The sequence below is a fragment of the Sebastes fasciatus genome, chromosome 21 (genome assembly GCF_043250625.1).
Source record: "Sebastes fasciatus isolate fSebFas1 chromosome 21, fSebFas1.pri, whole genome shotgun sequence".
Taxonomy (NCBI): domain Eukaryota; kingdom Metazoa; phylum Chordata; class Actinopteri; order Perciformes; family Sebastidae; genus Sebastes; species Sebastes fasciatus.
Genome location: NC_133815.1, coordinates 1,674,532 through 1,695,696, shown reverse-complemented (window position 1 = coordinate 1,695,696; position 21,165 = coordinate 1,674,532). Strand labels below are relative to the sequence as shown.

At 40.5% G+C, this 21,165-nt stretch overlaps 2 protein-coding genes and 1 long non-coding RNA gene across 6 annotated transcripts; 1 reads left to right on the top strand and 2 right to left on the bottom strand.

Annotated features, from left to right (window-relative positions):
* Positions 1–5,136: 5,136 nt before the first annotated feature.
* On the bottom strand, positions 5,137–15,705 carry LOC141759404 (neutral cholesterol ester hydrolase 1-like). Of its 3 annotated transcripts, none has more exons than XR_012592115.1 (6): positions 15,470–15,703; positions 11,497–11,722; positions 11,250–11,319; positions 10,064–10,235; positions 6,987–9,779; positions 5,137–6,905 (listed from the first exon to the last, which is right to left on the bottom strand). XR_012592115.1 is itself a non-coding variant. In XM_074621446.1 (5 exons), the coding sequence occupies exons 1-5, from the start codon at positions 15,602–15,604 to the stop codon at positions 9,159–9,161; spliced, it is 1,224 nt and encodes a 407-aa protein (XP_074477547.1). In that variant the 5' UTR covers positions 15,605–15,705; the 3' UTR covers positions 5,137–9,158. The 3 variants fall into 3 exon arrangements, 1 of the variants encoding a protein (XP_074477547.1); XR_012592116.1 differs by having other exon boundaries at positions 5,137–7,780; positions 7,843–9,779; XM_074621446.1 differs by having other exon boundaries at positions 5,137–9,779; positions 15,470–15,705.
* A 1,733-nt stretch (positions 15,706–17,438) lies between these two features.
* Positions 17,439–20,396, top strand: LOC141759519 (uncharacterized). The gene is made up of 7 exons (XM_074621657.1): positions 17,439–17,594; positions 17,670–17,716; positions 17,788–17,939; positions 18,048–18,217; positions 18,272–19,433; positions 20,049–20,184; positions 20,303–20,396. Exons 1-7 carry the CDS (start codon positions 17,578–17,580, stop codon positions 20,344–20,346), a joined length of 1,728 nt encoding a protein of 575 aa, XP_074477758.1. The 5' UTR covers positions 17,439–17,577; the 3' UTR covers positions 20,347–20,396.
* Positions 18,773–20,005, bottom strand: LOC141759520 (uncharacterized). Of its 2 annotated transcripts, none has more exons than XR_012592131.1 (5): positions 19,792–20,005; positions 19,402–19,545; positions 19,179–19,332; positions 18,913–19,136; positions 18,773–18,843 (listed from the first exon to the last, which is right to left on the bottom strand). It is a non-coding gene; the product is annotated as an uncharacterized LOC141759520 (long non-coding RNA). The 2 variants fall into 2 exon arrangements; XR_012592132.1 differs by having other exon boundaries at positions 18,806–18,888; positions 19,039–19,136.
* Positions 20,397–21,165: the final 769 nt, after the last annotated feature.

Below are 21,165 nucleotides of genomic sequence, written 5' to 3'. Positions count from 1 at the left end.
TTCTCACCGGTTTGTTTTCGCTCCCGGCGCCTCTGTTTTTCTTAGAAATGATCACTCAGTGATTAACGAGCAGCACCGGGGGGAGGGGGATGAAGTCGGGCCTACACGGGGTCCCACTCAGACATACATGCACTATATGGTCACACTGCAGCTGAGAGTGACTCATCACTGTTCGTGTCACAGTCATACCTGATGCATGTTTTTATTCCCATGTGAGTCTGCAGATGAGCCCCTGAAGGACGGATGGATTATCCTCACTATACTATATATCCTGTCATTCTCAAATCAGCTTTCTAAGTACAGTGGACACAGCTCCCAACATGTGGCACCTTAATTATTAGTTACTTACATCCTGCAGGTACTTTTTAATGACGACCACCTCGGTGCAAACACCTCGTAAATGGTTTGTGGTCCGGTGATGTTTTTAAAGAGGACCTATTGTGCTTATTTTCAGATGCATCCATGTATTTTGGGTTTCTAGTAGAACATGTTTATGTGATTTAATGTTAAAAAAACCGCTTTATTTTTCTCATAGCAGCTGTGCTGCAGCACCTCTTTTCACCGTCTGTCTGAAACGCTCTGTTTGAGCTCCCGAAAGCCCAGTCTGCTCTGATTGGCCTACCAAACCAAACTCTTCGGACTCCAGCTCCGCTCTAACTAGCTTTGTTTGAGGGCGTTCCAAACTAGCCGCTAGGCAGGTATTATGCAAATGTGTTACTTGGTGACATCACCACGTTACGGAAGAAAAGGCGGGACTTAAAGAAAGTAACACATGTGCATAATACCTGCCTAGCGGCTAGTTTGGCACGCCCTCAAACAAAGTTAGTTAGAGCGGAGCTGGAGCGTAGTAGTTTTGTTGCATAAACCTAAAGCAGTTGTAGTTTTGTTGCCTAAACCTAAAGCAGTTGTAGTTTTGTTGCCTTAACCTAAAGCAGTTGTAGTTTTGTTGCATAAACTTAAAGCAGTTGTAGTTTTGTTGCCTAAACCTAAAGCAATTGTAGTTTTGTTGCCTAAACCTTAAGAAGTTGTAATTTTGTTGCATAAACCTAAAGCAGTTGTAGTTTTGTTGCCTCAAACTAACGAAGTTGTAGTTTTGTTGCATAAACCTAAAGAAGTTGTAATTTTGTTGCCGAAACCTAAAGAAGTTGTAGTTTTGTTGCCTAAACCTAAAGAAGTTGTAGTTTTGTTGCCTAAACCTAAAGAAGTTGTAGATGTATTGTCTAAATCTAAAGAAGTTGTAGTTTTATTGTCTAAACCTAAAGAAGTTGTAGTTTTGTTGCCTAAACCTAAAGAAGTTGTAGTTTTGTTGCCTAAACCTAAAGAAGTTATAGATGTATTGTCTAAATCTAAAGAAGTTGTAGTTTTATTGTCTAAACCTAAAGAAGTTGTAGTTTTGTTGCCTAAACCTAAAGAAGTTGTAGATGTATTGTCTAAACCTAAAGAAGTTGTAGATGTATTGTCTAAACCTAAAGAAGTTGTAGTTTTATTGTCTAAATCTAAAGAAGTTGTAGTTTTATTGTCTAAATCTAAAGAAGTTGTAGTTTTGTTGTCTAAATCTAAAGAAGTTGTAGTTTTGTTGTCTAAATCTAAAGAAGTTGTAGTTCAAAAGTGTTTTTTGAACATTAAATCATGTAAAAATGTTCTCGTAGAAACCCAAAATATAAGGATGCACCTGAAAATTAGCATATTAGGTCCTCTTTAGCATACTCACAATCGTAGGTGCTTGGCTGTACTGAATTGGGACACAGCTTGTGCGTTGAACGTGATCTCCTTGAACGCACCCTTTAAGAATGAACCGGTGCACTGGTGGATTATGGGATACCGAGGCCTGCAAAGGATAAACCAGGTGTTTCCTCTAAATTTGCATGTCTCAGACGTGTTTGAGACGTGACCTGTTGACCTGTTATGACTTATTTCATCTTGAATTGTGGTTCAAGTGCATGCTGGGATGCCGTGAGTCAACTTGCACTCAGTTTGGCAGCAGGCAGGCTGTTGCTTCACTGATCCACCACCCACACCCACACACACATTTTCAGGGTAATGAAGTCCTGATGGGTAATCATACACTAATCAAGTGTGATAGATGTGAGGAGGCGGACACTGAGCGTGCCCGGTGGCGCTCCAGATGCAGGGCTGACGATGCAGGTTTGGCCACTAATGGCAAACAAACAGACCTGTCTGTCAGGAGGAGCATGTTCCTGCTCACCTCCCTGATCACATGACCTCACAGGCATGTTGCATTCTGTCACGCAGCTATCTGACGGGTTTGGTTTCTGTTTCTGTGCAGGCTTTGACTTGAAGGATGAACTCAAGACGGACAGAAACAGAAAAGCCAAGTCTTTGATATCATTCTGAACCAGCTCTTCAGACAGATGGAGAAAGTTTGGAGTAAAATCTTCTGCTCCGCGAGTGTTTTTATGACCCTCCAATATATATGGCAGGACGTCAGATCGCAGGTGTAAATCAAAAGCAAAAGGCTTTTGTCCAGGGGTTAAAATAAACTATTGAAGTAAATCCATCACAGAAAAACCGTTAAATGTTATGATGTTCATAAATCTTTGAGATAAAATGAAAAGAAAGGGAATAAAAGACATGATTCATGTGATAAATAATATATTTACACTCATTTATAACAGCTGATGTTCTGATTGGAGGCTGGTGTTCAGGAGCAGGATCTGGCGCCATCTCCTGTGTCAGACTTTTATTCTGAAATTAACCATAAAAAAAACAAAATAAGAAATGACACCTGTAATTTATAACTGTGCATGTATTTAAATGGATTACTGTGTTATTAATACCAATTTGAATTAATAACTATAATAATTTAATAACTAATCATTGTGTTTTATTTATATTTAACAGCTATGATAACAAATAATTCTAAATATGAACATAATAAACTATACTTAATAAATAATAACTGTTTTAAATGGAATTAGCTATATTTGTAATATTTGTAATAATGATTAAGTTAGTAATTTATCCTTTAAACTACAACTTTATAATTGATAACTTAATAATATAATATATAATATTAAAGGCATTAGTGTTATTAATTCCAATGGGAACTTAGGAAACTATAATAATTGAATAACTAATTATTATGTTTAATTTATTTTTAATAGCTATGATAACAAATAATAATAAATATGAACATAATAAACTATACTTTAATAAATAATAACTGTTTTAAATGGAATTTGCTATAGTTGTAATAATGATTAAGTTAGTAATTTATCCTTTAAACTACAACTTAATAATTGAAAACTTAATAATATAATATCTAATTTTATAGGCATTAGTGTTATTAATACCAATGGGAATTAATAACTTAGTGAACTATAATAATTGAATAACTAATCATTGGGTTTTATTTAATTTTAACAGCTATGATAACACATGTTCATAAATATAAACACAATAAACTATAATTTAATAAATAATACCTGTTTTAAATGCAATTTGCTATATTTGTAATATTTCGAATACGTTTATATATGATTAACCTTTAAACTACAGCTTAATAATTAATAACTATAATTGTAAAGGATGTATTTTTTAATTCCTATAATGATCAACCATAATAAACAACTTAAATAAGATTTAGTGACTAATAACAATAAGAAATACAATATTATCATAACTAATAACAGTTCTGTATTTGAATACCTATTATAACTAATTATAAATAGTAACATAATAAATTATAATTTAATAACAAATAAGGAATTACTTATATTATTATTTATGTAATACTTATTTAAATTAAATTAAATTTTGATTATGATGAATAACACTTTACAACCCAATAAACATGTATATAAAGGAACCACAACATAATACAATATAATAATAATCATAATAATATTATATATACTGTAGGCTATAAATACCGTAATAAACTATAATACAAAATAATAACTATTTTGGAGAGATCTGTAATAATGTATCTGTAATAACTAATAACGTAATAATATATGTCATAACTAATAAGTAAAATTAATGATTTAATAAACTATACCGGTTATTAGTTTTTCAGAAAAATACACTTACAAACTGTTTATTAGTGACATTATCTTCAGTTTATTTCCTTAAAAAGAAACAAAAACATCTCAATATGTGCCATTATAATCTGCTTTCTTCCATAAATAAATCACAAAATAGTAAATTGTGAACATTTTACACCGTGTACAGATTCAGTAGCCGACCTCTTAAACCCCGTTACATCACAGTTATCTATTATTAATTATTAATTATAGACATGAAGAGGAATTTAGTTTCTGTGATCACAAGTTCAAACCGCCAAACAACCACATCTGGAGCCACTCTGGAGGTCAGCCGGTGACCCGAGTGAACTCTCAGGTTGAACGCCGTCGTCACATCATAAACACGGCGACCCCGACAGGAAGTCAACGAGCTCCACTGGCGGAGGAAAACACAACAACCACACAGAGAGAGAACCAGCAGGACGGAGCGTTTACTCCCAACACAACAATAGTCTCCTCTGTTCTTCACACTTTATAATAACATCCTTTATAAAGAGTTATTTTACTGTTAACAAACAATGAAATGATAATTCATAATGTTTCATTTACTGTTATTTTATCATTAGTTTGTGTATTATGAAATAATAAGAGATAAGAGACGATAACAATTACATTCTGATTACATTGGTAAAGTATTGATTATAACATTTTATATACTATATTAAGTATTCATTAATAATTACCAAATGATTTTTAAACCTTTAAGAAATCGTTAATAAAACATTACATCGATAGATGGACTAGACACCAGTTATTAACCATTAATAAAGTGTTAACTATCTTTCTAAATAATATTTATAGATGCTTTACAAAGTATTTATTAAATATTTAACAATATATTATAGTCATCAGTTGTAACTTTATAATAGACATCAAAAAATAATGTTTATAGATGTAAACAAATCCATTATTAACCATTAACAAAGTGTCACAAATATCTATTTATGTAATGTTTATAGATGTTTTACAAACAATTTCTTTAAGGTTTATAAATAATATCTTTAAAAATAATAAAATATATTAATAATAAAATATAAAAAATATCTTAAATATAATAATAATAATAATATAATATCTTTAATCATTAACAAATATTTATATATATAGTGTATAAAATGTTATGTGTGCAACAATAATTACTAATAATTAGTAAACTTTAATTATAATTTAATGGTTTGTTAACAGTAAAATAACTATTAATTAAGTTTATGAATTTACCATTTATAAATGATGTTTATTATAAAGTGTTGCATTGTATTGCATATGTATAAATAATAAAACTAAACATTTTAGTTATTTAGTAACTCAGTGAAGTTTGTTGACTTTCTGTCTTACACGTGAAAACAAGTTTAAATGGGAATTTATCAGCTGATTTTATTGCACATTAAATGTTCATGTTCACAATCTGAAAATCACTTATATATAGTATAAATATACAGTATGTGAAATAGTGTTTCTTGTGTGATCAGGGCTGCAACTAACGTCAACATCTGAACATCAACAACAGCTGCTGATCGTAGCTCCAGAACCGCGACTAAACGGACCTCATGGTGAGGCTGGTTTCATTCATTGTTTTCTCAATTAATCAATTAATCATTTTAGTCTACAAAATGACAGAAATCCCCCAAAATATTCAGTTTACAATGATTTTAAAACAGAAAAGTGGACAATTCTTCGTGAAAAGTGACTCAGACATTGAATACTTAATTTCCTCTCAATCAACTAATCAATTAATCATCTCAGCTCCCCATGTGACTAATCTACATGTGCCAACAATAAAACATGGTTTCATTTGCAGAACAAATAAGATTTTGTTGGATAATATTTCACCGTATATTTTATACAAATATTCATATTTTGATTTGTTTTCTTTCTGAGTCATGTGGACAGGTGATTAATGGGTTTATAAATGCTGTAGCATATTTAATTCAGCTTATTGCGACTAAACAAACACTCTTGCTTTAATCAAACTCTCTGTTTAAATCTGAGGAGCTCCTATATGGCCACCAGAGCTCGCCCTCCACACACTGTCTCTCCTGCAGCGCTTCTTGTCCTCATAATCACAGTAAAAACACAGACAGTACATTACTTTAAGAGAAAGAAACATAAATAAAATAATGTGATCCCGCTCCCTACATACAAACCAGTAATGTTGTCAAAGAATAAAACTTTATGGGATGTATTATCGCTGCAGGAGTATATATCTGAGGCAGAAGCAACCTGTTGCGTAACCCTTATTTATAGAGAGGTGAAGTCCCGCCCCTCCGGTTGACCTCCATGGGACCTTATCTCAGAAAACAATATGAACGGTAGTCAACGGAGAGAGACGAATAATATTGTTACTATCACGTTGACTTTGACGGCCCTAGGTTTTACTTAGATGTCTGAAATAAGGTCTGTTATACATAGCAACGGTCTGTTATACATAGCAACGGGTTGCTATACATAGCAACGGTCTGTTATACATAGCAACGGTCTGTTATACATAGCAACGGTCTGTTATACAAAGCAACGGGTTGCTATACATAGCAATGGGCTGCTATACATAGCAACGGGCTGCTATACATAGCAACAGTCTGTTATACATAGCAACGGGCTGCTATACATAGCAACGGTCTGTTATACGTAGCAACGGTCTGTTGTACATAGTAACGGTCTGCTGTACATAGCAACGGGCTGCTATACATAGCAACGGGCTGTTATACATGGCAATGGGCTGCTATACATAGCAACGGTCTGTTATACATGGCAACAGTCTGCTATACATAGCAACGGTCTGTTATACATAGCAACGGGCTGCTATACATAGCAACAGTCTGCTATACGTAGCAACGGTCTGTTATACATAGCAACGGTCTGCTGTACATAGCAACGGTCTGTTATACATAGCAACGGTCTGCTGTACATAGCAACGGGCTGTTATACATAGAAACGGTCTGCTATACATAGCAACGGTCTGCTATTAAGAAATAACAGACCGTAGAACGCTGTGTTTGACCAATCAGAATCGAGTATTCAACACAGCTGTGTAATAAAAGGTCCCATGGAGGTCCATCGGAAGGCGGCGAGTCTTCGCCTCTCTATTAAAACCTTATTTATACAGTATGAAACTATTTAACGTGACATCTCACATTCAGCATTAAAATTAGAAACATTCAAAAGTCCTTCTCTGTAGTCAAATTTCTTCTTTATAAATGATAAGCTCTGACTAAACGTGCTCATCAAACACAGTCGCTCTTTACTAGAGAGCGTACAGAACGTGTGCGTAGGTACGGAGCGGTAGAAATCCACACGTTAGGAATCATTTCCCTTTAAGAGAAGAAGAAAACCCACAGTCGTCTGATAGCCAGTGTTACAACTAGTCTTAAATAAATCTGGATAAGGTGAAGTAATGACGGCTCAGTGTTTCTGCTACACTCTTGGCTCGCTGTCGTTTTGGGCCGAACGCCAAAAACCGAGTCCGTCTGACGCTCGCTGTCGTCGCTTCATTATGTCAGTTTGGGGCCAACGGCGGCGGCGGGGGGGAAACATGATAGTCCACATGGGATCTCTTCTCTCGTGGCGATACAGTGATTCTTGCATACATTTCACAGCTATCATCATCATCATCATCATCATCATTATTATCATTATCATTGCGTTGGCGCTGCAGTACAGTGGTCATCAGAGGGAAACGTCCAAACATACAGTATTGCACAATCCAGTGAGTACACACAGCTGTGAACTCTGGCATACTTTTACACCACACACACACACACACACACACACACACACACACACACACACACACACACACACACACACACACACACACACACACACACACACACACACTAACCTAGACTTGTGTGTGTTTTAGTGCACCATAAAAGAATAACAGATCAACTTGTGAGTGACTTTGGCCTCTAGAAGTCGTCAGATTAGGAGCTCGTTGGGCAGAATACTCAAGGCTCTTCATTTTCAGTTCTTACACAAAGAGGTTTTTTTAAAAGGAGCAGATTTATTTTATATATTTTATTTATATATCTTAAATCTACGAATATAAATATTAAGACTGTCAATCGATTAAAATATTTAATCACGCGTTTTTTGTTTGATTAATTATTTCATATAAAAATAAATGACACAAGAATATACTATTTTTATATTCTTCTTTAGCTTAATACAAATATTTGAAACAGAAATAACATTTCAGGAAAATAAATCATTTTAATCACTGATAGCAACATATTTGTTTTTAGCCTGCCTTTAAATTGAGGTTCCTTGTCATTTATTGCCTTCATTTTTAAAGTCTTAATCATTGGTTTTCAAACCAAAGCCTATTTATTCTAGTGACTTTTATTTATTTTAACATTTTATTGTTTATTGTTGTAATTCTATTTATTGTTGTCAGTTTTAATCCCGCTCTGTGGAGCACTTTGGGCTGCATGATTGTATGAAAGGTGCTTTATAGATAAAGTTGAATATGAATAATAGTATTGCAGGAGAGAGCACCCCGTGGTGCACGTACCAGTGACACATGTATGTAGTTCTACATGTTGTCTCGAGTGTTTTAATAATGTTTTACCGTGCAAAGGTAAAGTCAAAGTTGTGTTTCTCTTGAAAATAATGAGCCTTGAGTCGACTGTCATTCTCCAGAAGGTTGCATTGGATTTATGACCTTTGACATGAGCGTCACCTGCTTTGGTTTCATTTGATTGGAAGTGTTTTGGTGTCATGGTTCAGTGATGTTCAGCTACACTGAGTTGATTTACCTGCGTATTTGGATGCACACGGTGGCAGCAGAATCTCTGATTTGCCTCCTAGTGGATGGAAGTTTGAATCCTCACGAGGCGATCATGAGCCTTTGACTTTGATTTCTAATCACGCAGATGCTTTGATCCAAAGCAGCTGATGTTTTGTCTCGTCTGGCTCAGCAGATCAAACCTGTGACCTTCTGGGTTAAAGGACAGTATTATTTAACCACCACCACCGCCACTGCCACCGTTTTGCCACCACATGGATCCCATGTGTGATAATCAAAGCCGTGTCTCCTCTCAGCAGATCCAACAGGAGCTCTCCAGTGCCAGACTTTCTGCTCCAGAACATCTTTGGTTCCGTTTCTCCCGGTTCTTACAGGTTCTGGTCCAGCCAGTTGATGTAGTTGTTCATGCTCCTCCGTCCGACGCTGGACCTCATCGGCAGGAACGCGAACACCATGCAGCCGTGGAAACCGTCCTCGTAGTGATCGCTGGTCACCGTGACGCCGGCGTCCTGCAGCCGCCTGACGTACATCAACCCGTCGTCCCTCAGCACGTCAAACTCGCAGGTCATCACGTATGCTTTAGGCGTCCTACCCAGAACCCCCTGCTCCGCCAGCAGCGGCGCCGCCCTCGCGTCCATCAGCTCCGGTACCTCGCCCATTACCCCCGGCGAGCCCGTTTCTTTCACGACGGGCCGGAAGTGCTTCCTGCGTTCGGCCGGGAGCAACGCGGTCCAGTCCAGCTTGGAGCGCGTGCTGCCGCTGATGGCCGGCTGGTCCAGGGAGCTGTGGTTGTTGGCGAGCAGGAGGGGCTCCAGGGACGTGTCGGCGCCCAGGTACTGCAGCCAGAAACGAGCCATGATGGGCCTGTAGAGGATGGGCACGGCCCGGTTCTGCTGGTAGGACGGGGTGTAGAAGTCGAGCGCCTGCAGCACGGGGTAGATCAGCGCCTGGACCTTGAACTTCACTTTCAGACTGTCATCGGAGCCGAGCTGAGGACGCAGTCAGGGATCAGATCACAGCTCAGCTTCAACAGGTAGTTTAAACTGAAAGAGCTGACTGATGGTTAATATTTAATATACTCAATTTATGTTTCTGCTTTTTTTATTATTAGACAAAGTGGTGCCGTTCAACTCAGTGTCCCTTGGATCGATGAAGGGAGGCTAGCAAAGTAAACATGTTTAAAGGGGCCACATCGGGCTCTTTTCTAGATTCATACTTGTATTTTGGTAGTGTGATGTGTGTGTGTGTGTGTGTGTTGTGTGTGTGTTTGTACCTCCTGCGCCACAGCAGCAGCCAGGTTCGCTCCGGCGCTGTCGCCAGACACACACACCCTCTCCGGGTCGACGCCGTAGCGCTCTAAAACCTGAGCTGTCAGGAAGGCCCGCGACGCCGCCAGCGTGTCGTGGTACTGATCCGGGAACACCGCCTCTGGAGCGAGACGGTAACTATAGCAACAGGACATCACAGGAAGACAACGTTATTATGTTACATGATGCTTTGAAACATGACTTTGAAACAGCCGTTAGGGCAGTGGTTCAGTCCTGCAGGAGCTAAACGGTTCACTTTTTACTGAGTCATTTTAGAGAAACTCGTCAGTTTAAATGTATTTTCTTCCAGATTGTAAGTCCCCCAAGCTTCTCATTTAAATTCTGATGGAAGAAGATAGTTTAGTTTACTGTAAACATGCTCTTTCAATCATGCTTCATATAATAAAAAGTGAAAATTGACAAAGAGAAAATGAATCTGGACTGCCAGACCCCATTAAAGTAATTTATAGAATTAAAATGTTTAAATTCTTTCACAAAAACAATCTCATCAAAAGGTCCAATTACTTGTTTTTTGCTGCTCAACAGTTTTATAATCACCGATTCCCTTTAGGCCTGCACCATATGAGGAAAATCGGTGATATCATTGTTCAATATTGCGATGTGCAATATGACTCGGGATAAATAAATAAATATTGCAGTGTGCATATTAGCTATATGTCAGCCTGGTTGTCTTTTAAATTCAGAACCGCATTAGAATTGAATACTTTAAATATAACGAGGCTACATGTTGTTTCTAGAGCAGCAACAGTGATGTTTACAACAGTAAAGTCACCATATGAACTCCATAATATCTCACTGGATGCAGCGTGATAACGAATACTAACGTTACGGTCTTTAGCCCTGAGGCCCGTTTAATACCGGATTATAGAGACCGTCCCTAAATAATATAAATGTTCTTAATCATCATGTTTCAGGCCGTCTTTTGATGAAAATACAATTTATCAGTCAGCACTAATTCCCTTTTTTTTAAACGAATGAGCCACCTTTGGGAAGAGTTTTAATAGACGTGTTTTCCAACACGCTGTTTTAAGAACTCTTCGTCTATTTTGGAATCATTTTTGGCGTTACATAATAAACTAAATATATCGACAACTAATAGATTAACCCTGCTGTAATGTGACAGAGACTTACTCCACAGACACGACGACAGCGTCCAGGTCCTCCGCCATTTTCCGACAAAGACGGTCGTACGATCGCATCCCTGTGAAGCAGTCGACTCAGTAAGTGATGCTGATATCATGTAAAGTATTATATTTCATATTGGTTTACCACAGTAATGAACTTTTTTTATTAGTTTTTTTATTGAGAATCATTCCTTTATTTTCTATACAAGAGGAATATTTGAGAATAAAATAGTTAAATAAAAATCCACACTCACGTCCGCTGCCGAGCGCCCATCCTCCCCCGTGGAAATATATGACTCCCCTCTTCAGCTGCTGCTTCCCCCCCTTCGGCTGGAAGACGCGGGCGGGCACGCCGCCCAGCGTGGAGTCGGTCACGTGCACGGCGGGGCAGGAGCGAGGCTCGATGTCCTCCACCCAGGACACCACCTGGTTCAACAGGTGGACCCGATGGCACACGCCCAGCGCGTGAGCCACGTCACTCTGCAAGTACAAACACACAAACAATTATTTCATGGTTTAATTGCGATTAATCACATGATTGTCCATAGCTAATTAATCGCTAATTAATCCCACATTTTTTTATCTGTTCAAAATGTACCTTAAAGGGAGATTTAATTGATTGACAGAAAAATAATTGCCAACTATTTTGATAATCGATTAATCATTAAAAGTAAGTTTTTCATCCAAAAACGGCATCCCTTATACAAAGTAGTTAAATTAGGTCGACCTCAACCTACTTTTACTGTTGATATTTTGAGTTTATTTTGCAGATAATACATTTCTACTCTTATTTTTTTTTTTATATACTTTATTTTTTCCCCTGTTTTTCGAGGTGTTTTCGTATATATGCAAAATACAGTTCGTAATTACAATAGTTTATAAACCAATTTTTAAGTAGTTGAGTTTAGAAACAAACACAGTAAGTACACTAGAGAAAACAACATCAGCATTTAAAATTTTAATTAAAAAGAATAGAATAAAATAATAATAATAATAATAATACATTTGTCCTCTTATTTAAGTAAAATTGCAAAATAACAGTATTTTCACACTGTGGTATGTATTACTACTTGTAGTTAAAGTTACAATCTCAAAGATGTCGTTTTGTTCTCTTTGGCGGCACCTGTGGTGATAAGCTGTAACTGCAGGCAGATAAAAAAGTAAACATTTTTTAACTTTGACTTTATATAAATGGTGGTGAGTTCTTTATATGACAGTTTTCCTAAAATTAGATTAAAAAAAAATAAAAAAAATGTTATCTGTTCAAAATGTACCTTAAAGGGAGATTTGTCAAGTATTTAATACTCTTATCAACATGGGAGTGGACAAATATGCTGCGTTATGTAAATGTACATATGTGTGTGTGTTTTAGTGCACCATAAAAGAATAACAGATCAACTTGTGAGTGACTTTGGCCTCTAGAAGTCGTCAGATTAGGAGCTCGTTGGGCAGAATACTCAAGGCTCTTCATTTTCAGTTCTTACACAAAGAGGTTTTTTTAAAAGGAGCAGATTTATTTTATATATTTTATTTATATATCTTAAATCTACGAATATAAATATTAAGACTGTCAATCGATTAAAATATTTAATCACGCATTTTTTTTATCTGTTCTAAATGTACCTTAAAGGGAGATTAGTCAAGTATTTAATCCTCTTATCAACATGGGAGTGGACAAATATACTGCTTTATGCAAATATATGTATATATTTATTATTGTAAATCAATTAACAACACAAAACAATGACAGATATTGATCCAGAAACCCTCACAGGTACTGCATTTAGCATAAAACAATATGCTCCAATCATAACATGGCAAACTGCAGCCCAACAGGCAACAACAGCTGTCAGTGTGTCAGTGTGCTGACTTGACTATGACTTGCCCCAAACTGCATGTGATTATCATAACGTGTGCATGTCTGTAAAGAGGAGACTCGTGGGTACCCAGAGAACCCATTTACATTCACTGATCTGGAGGTCAGAGGTCAAGGGACCCCTTTGGAAATGGACATGACAGTTTACTATGATACCAGATACTTGTATCTTGATGTTTATTTGTTAGTGAATCAGATGTGGTGTCTCTCTGTGGAGCCTCTCCCTGCTATAGAAAGAGCATTTAAATAAGGTGGAACAGAGAAGTCCCCTGCGGTGCTGCAGGGAGCGACGGAGCAGAGCAGGGCGTGTAAACCTGTACACCTGTAAACCTGTAAACCTGTAAACCTGTAAACCTGTAAACCTGTACACCTGTAAACCTGTAAACCTGTAAACCTGTCCTCCACACTGAGTGTCTGTAGAAACTTGTTGTCCCACAGTGACGCAGTAGATTATATGTTTACAGTGTTTTGGGTGTGAAGAGCAGCTTCACTTCATACTAACATACTAACATGTTACACAGCAGGCACAGTGTTCAGTGTTCAGTGTTCAGCAGGTCAAAGGTCATTTTACAATGTGTGTTATTAAAAGGTTAATTTAGCTTCAGAGGGAAAAAGGAACAATCGATCTCAAAAGGTCAAAACCAAAAATGGTTTTCACTCAACATATACAGTGTGTATATTTATATATATAAATTTATATTAGTATTTATATATATAAATATACACATCACATCAACCCCTCTCCTCCTCACATCAACCCGTCTTCCTCACATCAACCTGTCCTCCTCACATCAACCTGTCCTCCTCACATCAACCCCTCTCCTCCTCACATCAACCCGTCTTCCTCACATCAACCTGTCTTCCTCACATCAACCTGTCTTCCTCACATCAACCTGTCTTCCTCACATCAACCTGTCTTCCTCACATCAACCTGTCTTCCTCACATCAACCTGTCTTCCTCACATCAACCCCTGTCCTCCTCACATCAACCCCTCTCCTCCTCACATCAACCTGTCTTCCTCACATCAACCCCTCTCCTCCTCACATCAACTCCTCTCCTCCTCACATCAACCTGTCTTCCTCACATCAACCCCTCTCCTCCTCACATCAACCTGTCTTCCTCACATCAACCCCTCTCCTCCTCACATCAACCTGTCTTCCTCACATCAACCCCTGTCCTCCTCACATCAACCTGTCCTCCTCACATCAACCCCTCTCCTCCTCACATCAACCTGTCTTCCTCACATCAACCTGTCCTCCTCACATCAACCCCTCTCCTCCTCACATCAACCTGTCTTCCTCACATCAACCCCTCTCCTCCTCCAGCTCTTCTGTCCCCCTCAGATCAACCCCTCTCCTCCTCCAGCTCTCCTGTCCCCCTCAGATCAACCCCTCTCCTCCTCCAGCTCTCCTGTCCCAATCAGATCAACCTCTCCTCCTCACATCAACCTGTCCCCCTCACATCAACTCCTCTCCTCCTCACATCAACCGCTCTCCTCCTCACATCAACCCCTCTCCTCCTCACATCAACCTGTCCCCCTCACATCAACTCCTCTCCTCCTCACATCAACCCCTCTCCTCCTCACATCAACTCCTCTCCTCCTCACATCAACCTCTCCTCCTCACATCAACCCCTCTCCTCCTCACATCAACCGCTCTCCTCCTCACATCAACTCCTCTCCTCCTCACATCAACCGCTCTCCTCCTCACATCAACCCCTCTCCTCCTCACATCAACCTGTCCCCCTCACATCAACTCCTCTCCTCCTCACATCAACCCCTCTCCTCCTCACATCAACTCCTCTCCTCCTCACATCAACCTCTCCTCCTCACATCAACCCCTCTCCTCCTCACATCAACCGCTCTCCTCCTCACATCAACCCCTCTCCTCCTCACATCAACCCCTCTCCTCCTCCAGCTCTCCTGTCCCCCTCAGATCAACCCCTCTCCTCCTCCAGCTCTCCTGTCCCCATCAGATCAACCCCTCTCCTCCTCCAGCTCTCCTGTCCCCATCAGATCAACCTGTCCCCCTCACATCAACCCCTCTCCTCCTCACATCAACCCCTCTCCTCCTCACATCAACCCCTCTCCTCCTCACATCAACCGCTCTCCTCCTCACATCAACCTCTCCTCCTCACATCAACCCCTCTCCTCCTCACATCAACCCCTCTCCTCCTCACATCAACTCCTCTCCTCCTCACATCAACCTCTCCTCCTCACATCAACCCCTCTCCTCCTCACATCAACCGCTCTCCTCCTCACATCAACTCCTCTCCTCCTCACATCAACCGCTCTCCTCCTCACATCAACCTCTCCTCCTCACATCAACCCCTCTCCTCCTCCGGCTCTCACCGCCTGCAGGAAGCTCCTGAACAGCGCGTCCAGCAGCATCAGCTTCCACGGTTCGCTCACGCCGCTCGGTAACGGCAGGTAGACGTAGTAGGCGGCCGCCGACAGCAGCACGGCTCCGGCCACACGGAGCCTCATCGCGGGGGACTGTTACCTGCCCGTTAAGGCCACCGTTCATGTGGGATTACACCCCCCGGTTCCAGGCGGTCGGTGGCTCCGTCAGGGATCGACTACAACACGGACGAACGACCGTGATTTCAAAATAAAAGCCGGGTATAAGATTTGCTGTCTATCTCACAGCGGCGATGGGAAATAACATGCGAATATTCTCTTATTTTGAAGTTTCGTTTCAGGAAGTAGTGTAACCATTGTGTAATGTGGTTGCTGATGGGAAATGTAGTTTTTTATGATAGTAGTAATAAAAATCCATGAATATATAAATAAAAACAACTTGTATCTGAATTTTATATTTTGAAAAAAGATAGTTATTATTATTAACAATTAATTATTGGAAATTTTAATATTTAGGGATATTCTTTTAAATACATTTTACATTAAAAATATGCTTTTCTGACCTTATAGTACTACTACTACTACTACTAATAATAATAATAATAATAATAATAATAATAATAATAATAATAATAATAATAATAATTGGTCATTTGAAAAAATAATAAATTACTATTTATCATGAATTATTATAATAATAATATTTTAAATACATTTTACATAAAAATATGCTTTTCTGACCTTATACTACTACTACTACTACTAATAATAATAATAATAATAATAATAATAATAATAATAATAATAATAATAATAACAGTAATTGGTAATTACTATTTATCATTAATTATTATATATTATTATTATTATATTATTTTGAATACATTTTACATAAAAAATATACTTTTCTAACCTTATACTACTACTACTACTACTTAATAATAATAATAATAATAATAATAATAATAATAATTGGTCATTTGAATTTTTTTTAATTATTTATCATAAATTATTATAATTATAATAATTTTTAAATACATTTTACATTAAAAAATATGCTTTTCTGACCTTTTTTTGTAATTATAACATGTAGGGATATTATTTTAAATACATTTTACTTTAAAAAATATGCTTTTCTGACCTTATACTACTACTTCTACTACTACTACTAATAATAATAATAATAATAATAATAATAATAATAATTGGTCATTTGAAAAAATAATTATTATTATTTATAATTCATTATTATAATTATTATATTTTAAATACATTTAAAATATAATAATTCAAAACTATGCTTTTCTGACCTTATACCACTACTACTACTAATAATAATAATAATAATAATAATAATAATAATAATAATAATAATAATAATAATAATAATTGGTCGTTTGAAAAATAATAATTATTTATCATTAATTATTATAATACTATGGAATATTATTTTAAATACATTTTACAATGAAAATATCATTTTTTGAACTTATAATAATAATAATATTGATAATAATTGGTCATAAATATGTTCATGTGTTTGATTCATTAAATATTCACCAAATATAACTGTGAAATTAAAGTCTTTGTGAATCAAATTTTTAATTAAATTTCAAGTTTTAAAAGCCAGTATCTGGCTGAATTATCATGCATATGTATGAAACCTGATATGAGACTCTAAATTAGTCAAGCCAAAAGCAACATTTTACCATTGAAGAAAAATTATGTGAGTGTATTCTGCCCTCTCCTGGATATTTGCTTAACCAAATATTTTAGGTCATGATATATTAAGTATGGCTGAAATAATACATAATGATGAAGCTGACCAGAAAGTCCTTTCTGCTTTTCTCAAATATCTATTTAGGCGAACTATAGTTCCCATAATGCAGTGGTGCTTCCCTGTCAGATAATTAGTCACACCTGCCTTCAACTACTCACACCTGTGTTCAGTTAATCATCAAGGTAAGAAAGGTGCTCTTATAAAGAGCTCCAGGTTGTCTTCAGTCACTTGTTGTGTTCAGACTGGTTCAGTTGTTTGGTTTGGTAGGACCTGACAGACGTGACTGCTGCTTCACTGGACTACAACTGTGGCTGAAGCCATGAGGTTCCTCTTGAGGTAAGTTTTATTTTTTATTGTTTAAATTGTTCAACTCATTATTAAAACATACTAACTCTGGGATGTCTTCTCTAGATGGTTGCTGTTGTCCTTGCTAGCTGTTGGAGGACATCCTGCAAATGGTGAGGTTATTATTAATGTTGTGAAGCTACTTAATGGACTGCATGCATGGACTAAAATGTTTGCTCTACAGCTGACCATATTGGATCTGCTGAGAAGTATGGAGATAATGAAGTGCCAGTTGCAGGCCATCAACCAGATTCAAGTGGCTTTAACACTGTTGGCAGAACTTCATGGAGCACTTGGCCACTTGGTGGTGGTGATTCAACCTCCAATGCATATAAGGCAAGTAGCTACAATACACCACTAACTCCAAGTTACCAGCCTGAAGCTGAATCACCGCAACAAAACGATCAATCTGACATCCAGTTTTTATCAAATTATCCTCAACAGTCACAGGTAGCGGAGTCTGGTTCTCAGCCCCGGGACCCCCAGCAGCCACGCTACCCGCCCAACCAGCAGCCTCGGCCGCAGTTGCCCCAGCAGCCTAGCTACCCTTCCAAGCCTCAACCGCAGCCTCGGCCGCAGTTGCCCCAGCAGCCTAGCTACCCGCCTCGGCCGCAGTTGCCCCAGCAACCTAGCTACCCGCCTCAGCCGCAGTTGCCCCAGCAGCCTAGCTACCCGCCTCGGCCGCAGTTGCCCCAGCAACCTAGCTACCCGCCTCAGCCGCAGTTGCCCCAGCAGCCTAGCTACCCGCCCAAGCCTCGGCCGCAGTTGCCCCAGCAGCCTAGCTATCCGCCGCAGCCTCGGCCGCAGTTGCCCCAGCAGCCTAGCTATCCGCCCAAGCCTCAACCGCAGCCGCAGTTGCCCCAGCAGCCTAGCTACCCGCCCAAGCCTCAACCGCAGCCTCGGCCGCAGTTGCCCCAGCAGCCTAGCTACCCGCCCAAGCCTCAACCGCAGCCTCGGCCGCAGTTGCCCCAGCAGCCTAGCTACCCGCCCAAGCCTCAACCGCAACCTCGGCCGCAGTTGCCCCAGCAGCCTAGCTATCCGCCGCAGCCTCGGCCGCAGTTGCCCCAGCAGCCTAGCTATCCGCCCAAGCCTCGGCCGCAGTTGCCCCAGCAGCCTAGCTATCCGCCCAAGCCTCGGCCACAGTTGCCCCAGCAGCCTAGCTACCCGCCTCGGCCGCAGTTGCCCCAGCAGCCTAGCTACCCGCCTCGGCCGCAGTTGCCCCAGCAGCCTAGCTACCCGCCTCGGCCGCAGTTGCCCCAGCCTCGGCCGCAGTTGCCCCAACAGCCTAGCTACCCGCCCAAGCCTCAACCGCAGCCTCGGCCGCAGTTGCCCCAGCAGCTTAGCTACCCGCCCAACCGGCAGCCTCGGCTGCAGTTGCCCCAGCAGCCTAGCTACCCGCCCAACCGGCAGCCTCGGCCACAGTTGCCCCAGCAACCTAGCTACCTGCCTCAGCCTCGGCCGCAGTTGCCCCAGCAGCTTAGCTACCCGCCCAACCGGCAGCCTCGGCAACAGTTGCCCCAGCAACCTAGCTACCTGCCTCAGCCTCGGCCGCAGTTGCCCCAGCAGCTTAGCTACCCGCCCAACCGGCAGCCTCGGCCGCAGTTGCCCCAGCAACCTAGCTATCTGCCTCAGCCTCGGCCGCAGTTGCCCCAGCAGCCTAGCTACCCGCACAAGCCTCGGCCGCAGTTGCCCCAGCAGCCTAGCTACCCGCCCAAGCCTCAATCGCAGCCTCGGCCGCAGTTGCCCCAGCAGCCTAGCTACCCGCCCAAGCCTCAACCGCAGCCTCGGCCTCAGTTGCCTCGGCCGCAGTTGCCCCAACAGCCTAGCTACCTGCCCAAGCCTCAACCGCAGCCTCGGCCGCAGTTGCCCCAGCAGCTTAGCTACCCGCCCAACCGGCAGCCTCGGCTGCAGTTGCCCCAGCAGCCTAGCTACCCGCCTCAGCCTCAACCGCAGCCGCAGTTGCCCCAGCAGCCTAGCTACCCGCCCAAGCCTCAATCGCAGCCTCGGCCGCAGTTGCCCCAGCAGCCTAGCTACCCGCCCAAGCCTCAACCTCGGCCTCAGTTGCCTCGACCGCTTAGCTACCCGCCCAACCGGCAGCCTCGGCTGCAGTTGCCCCAGCAACCTAGCTACCTGCCTCAGCCTCGGCCGCAGTTGCCTCAGCAGCCTAGCTACCCGCCGAAGCCTCAGCCACAGTTGCCTCAGCAGCCTAGCTACCCACCCAAGCCGCAACCTCGGCCGCAGTTGCCCCAGCAGCCTAGCTACCCGCTGCAGCCTGGAACGCAGTTGCCCCAGCAGCCTAGCTACCCGCCCAAGCGGCAGCCTCAACCACAGTTGCCTCGGCCACAGTTGCCTCAGCAGCCTAGCTACCCACCCAAGCCGCAACCTCGGCCGCAGTTGCCCCAGCAGCCGCAGCTTCGGCCGCAGTTGCCCCAGCAGCCTAGCTACCCGCCCAAGCCGCAGCCTCAACGGCCTTTCTACCGGCCCCAGATGCAACGCTACCAGCCCGAGCTACCTCAGGTTTCTCAGCAGCAACGCTACAATAAGTATCCAAGTTTTGCCCAACGAGCCGCTCCCCAAATGGGTAAGCTGTGATCATTTATTACTGGCAAAATCTGCAGCATCAGTGAGTAATCAGAAAGTGGATGATTCAGGTTTTCAAACACTGATTTTTTCTTAAATCCATGTTTTGTGTTTTTTAGGCACCGCCAACACTGGAGGTTCCTCAAAGACTGCCTTCAACTGAGCCTTTGTATTGACTGGTCAAATCTAAATAAACTCCTTGTATCAAGTAGTGATCGGTTTATGGGTCTTTTAATTTAATCATGAAAGTAAAATGTCTGTAATAGGACAGCACATTCAGTACATCACGTTGTACACTAATGCTATAGTTTCATACCTGCTGTGAGGGCGTAATTAAACCTGAAATGTGTCATTGCTGAGGAACAGTAAGTATTTTAATTCAGGAAATCTTAGTCTTTCCTATGGTTGGACCCAGCTACAAGAGTTTTACCTGACCTGAACACAGTGGATCCTGAGACTGCCAGGTTCCAGGTCAGGTTTTGGTGATGTCACCTGAAACATGAGGTTTAGTTAGCTGGTTCAGTATTCAGATAACTTTTAAATGTGTCATTAGCTTGGCTAACTGGCAGTAATGGATAGAAGCAAGATCTTGGCCAGAGCCAAGATCGGATAATGTAAATATAAAATGTTCTGCCTTCAAATTTGGTTTTACAGCTTTATTTTCCTTAAATTATTCAGAAATGAAAGAATCTGCATTTACGTAACGGCTCTAACTGTAACGCAAAGCAGGGACTGTATAAAACAAGTTTAAAGAATTGACAAGTCAAATATTTTTTTGTGCAAAGTCTACTGCAAGTTTATCGTTCTTTTTTATAAGAATGCATAAAAGCATTTTAGGGCTTTTTTTTTTTTTTTGCATTAATTGAGAAGTTAGAAATATTAATCCAAAAATTATATATAATGGTAAAACACTGCACTTTTCACTGCACAATCAATACTTTGAATACTTCCACCACAGTTATAATATAACTGTGTGTATATA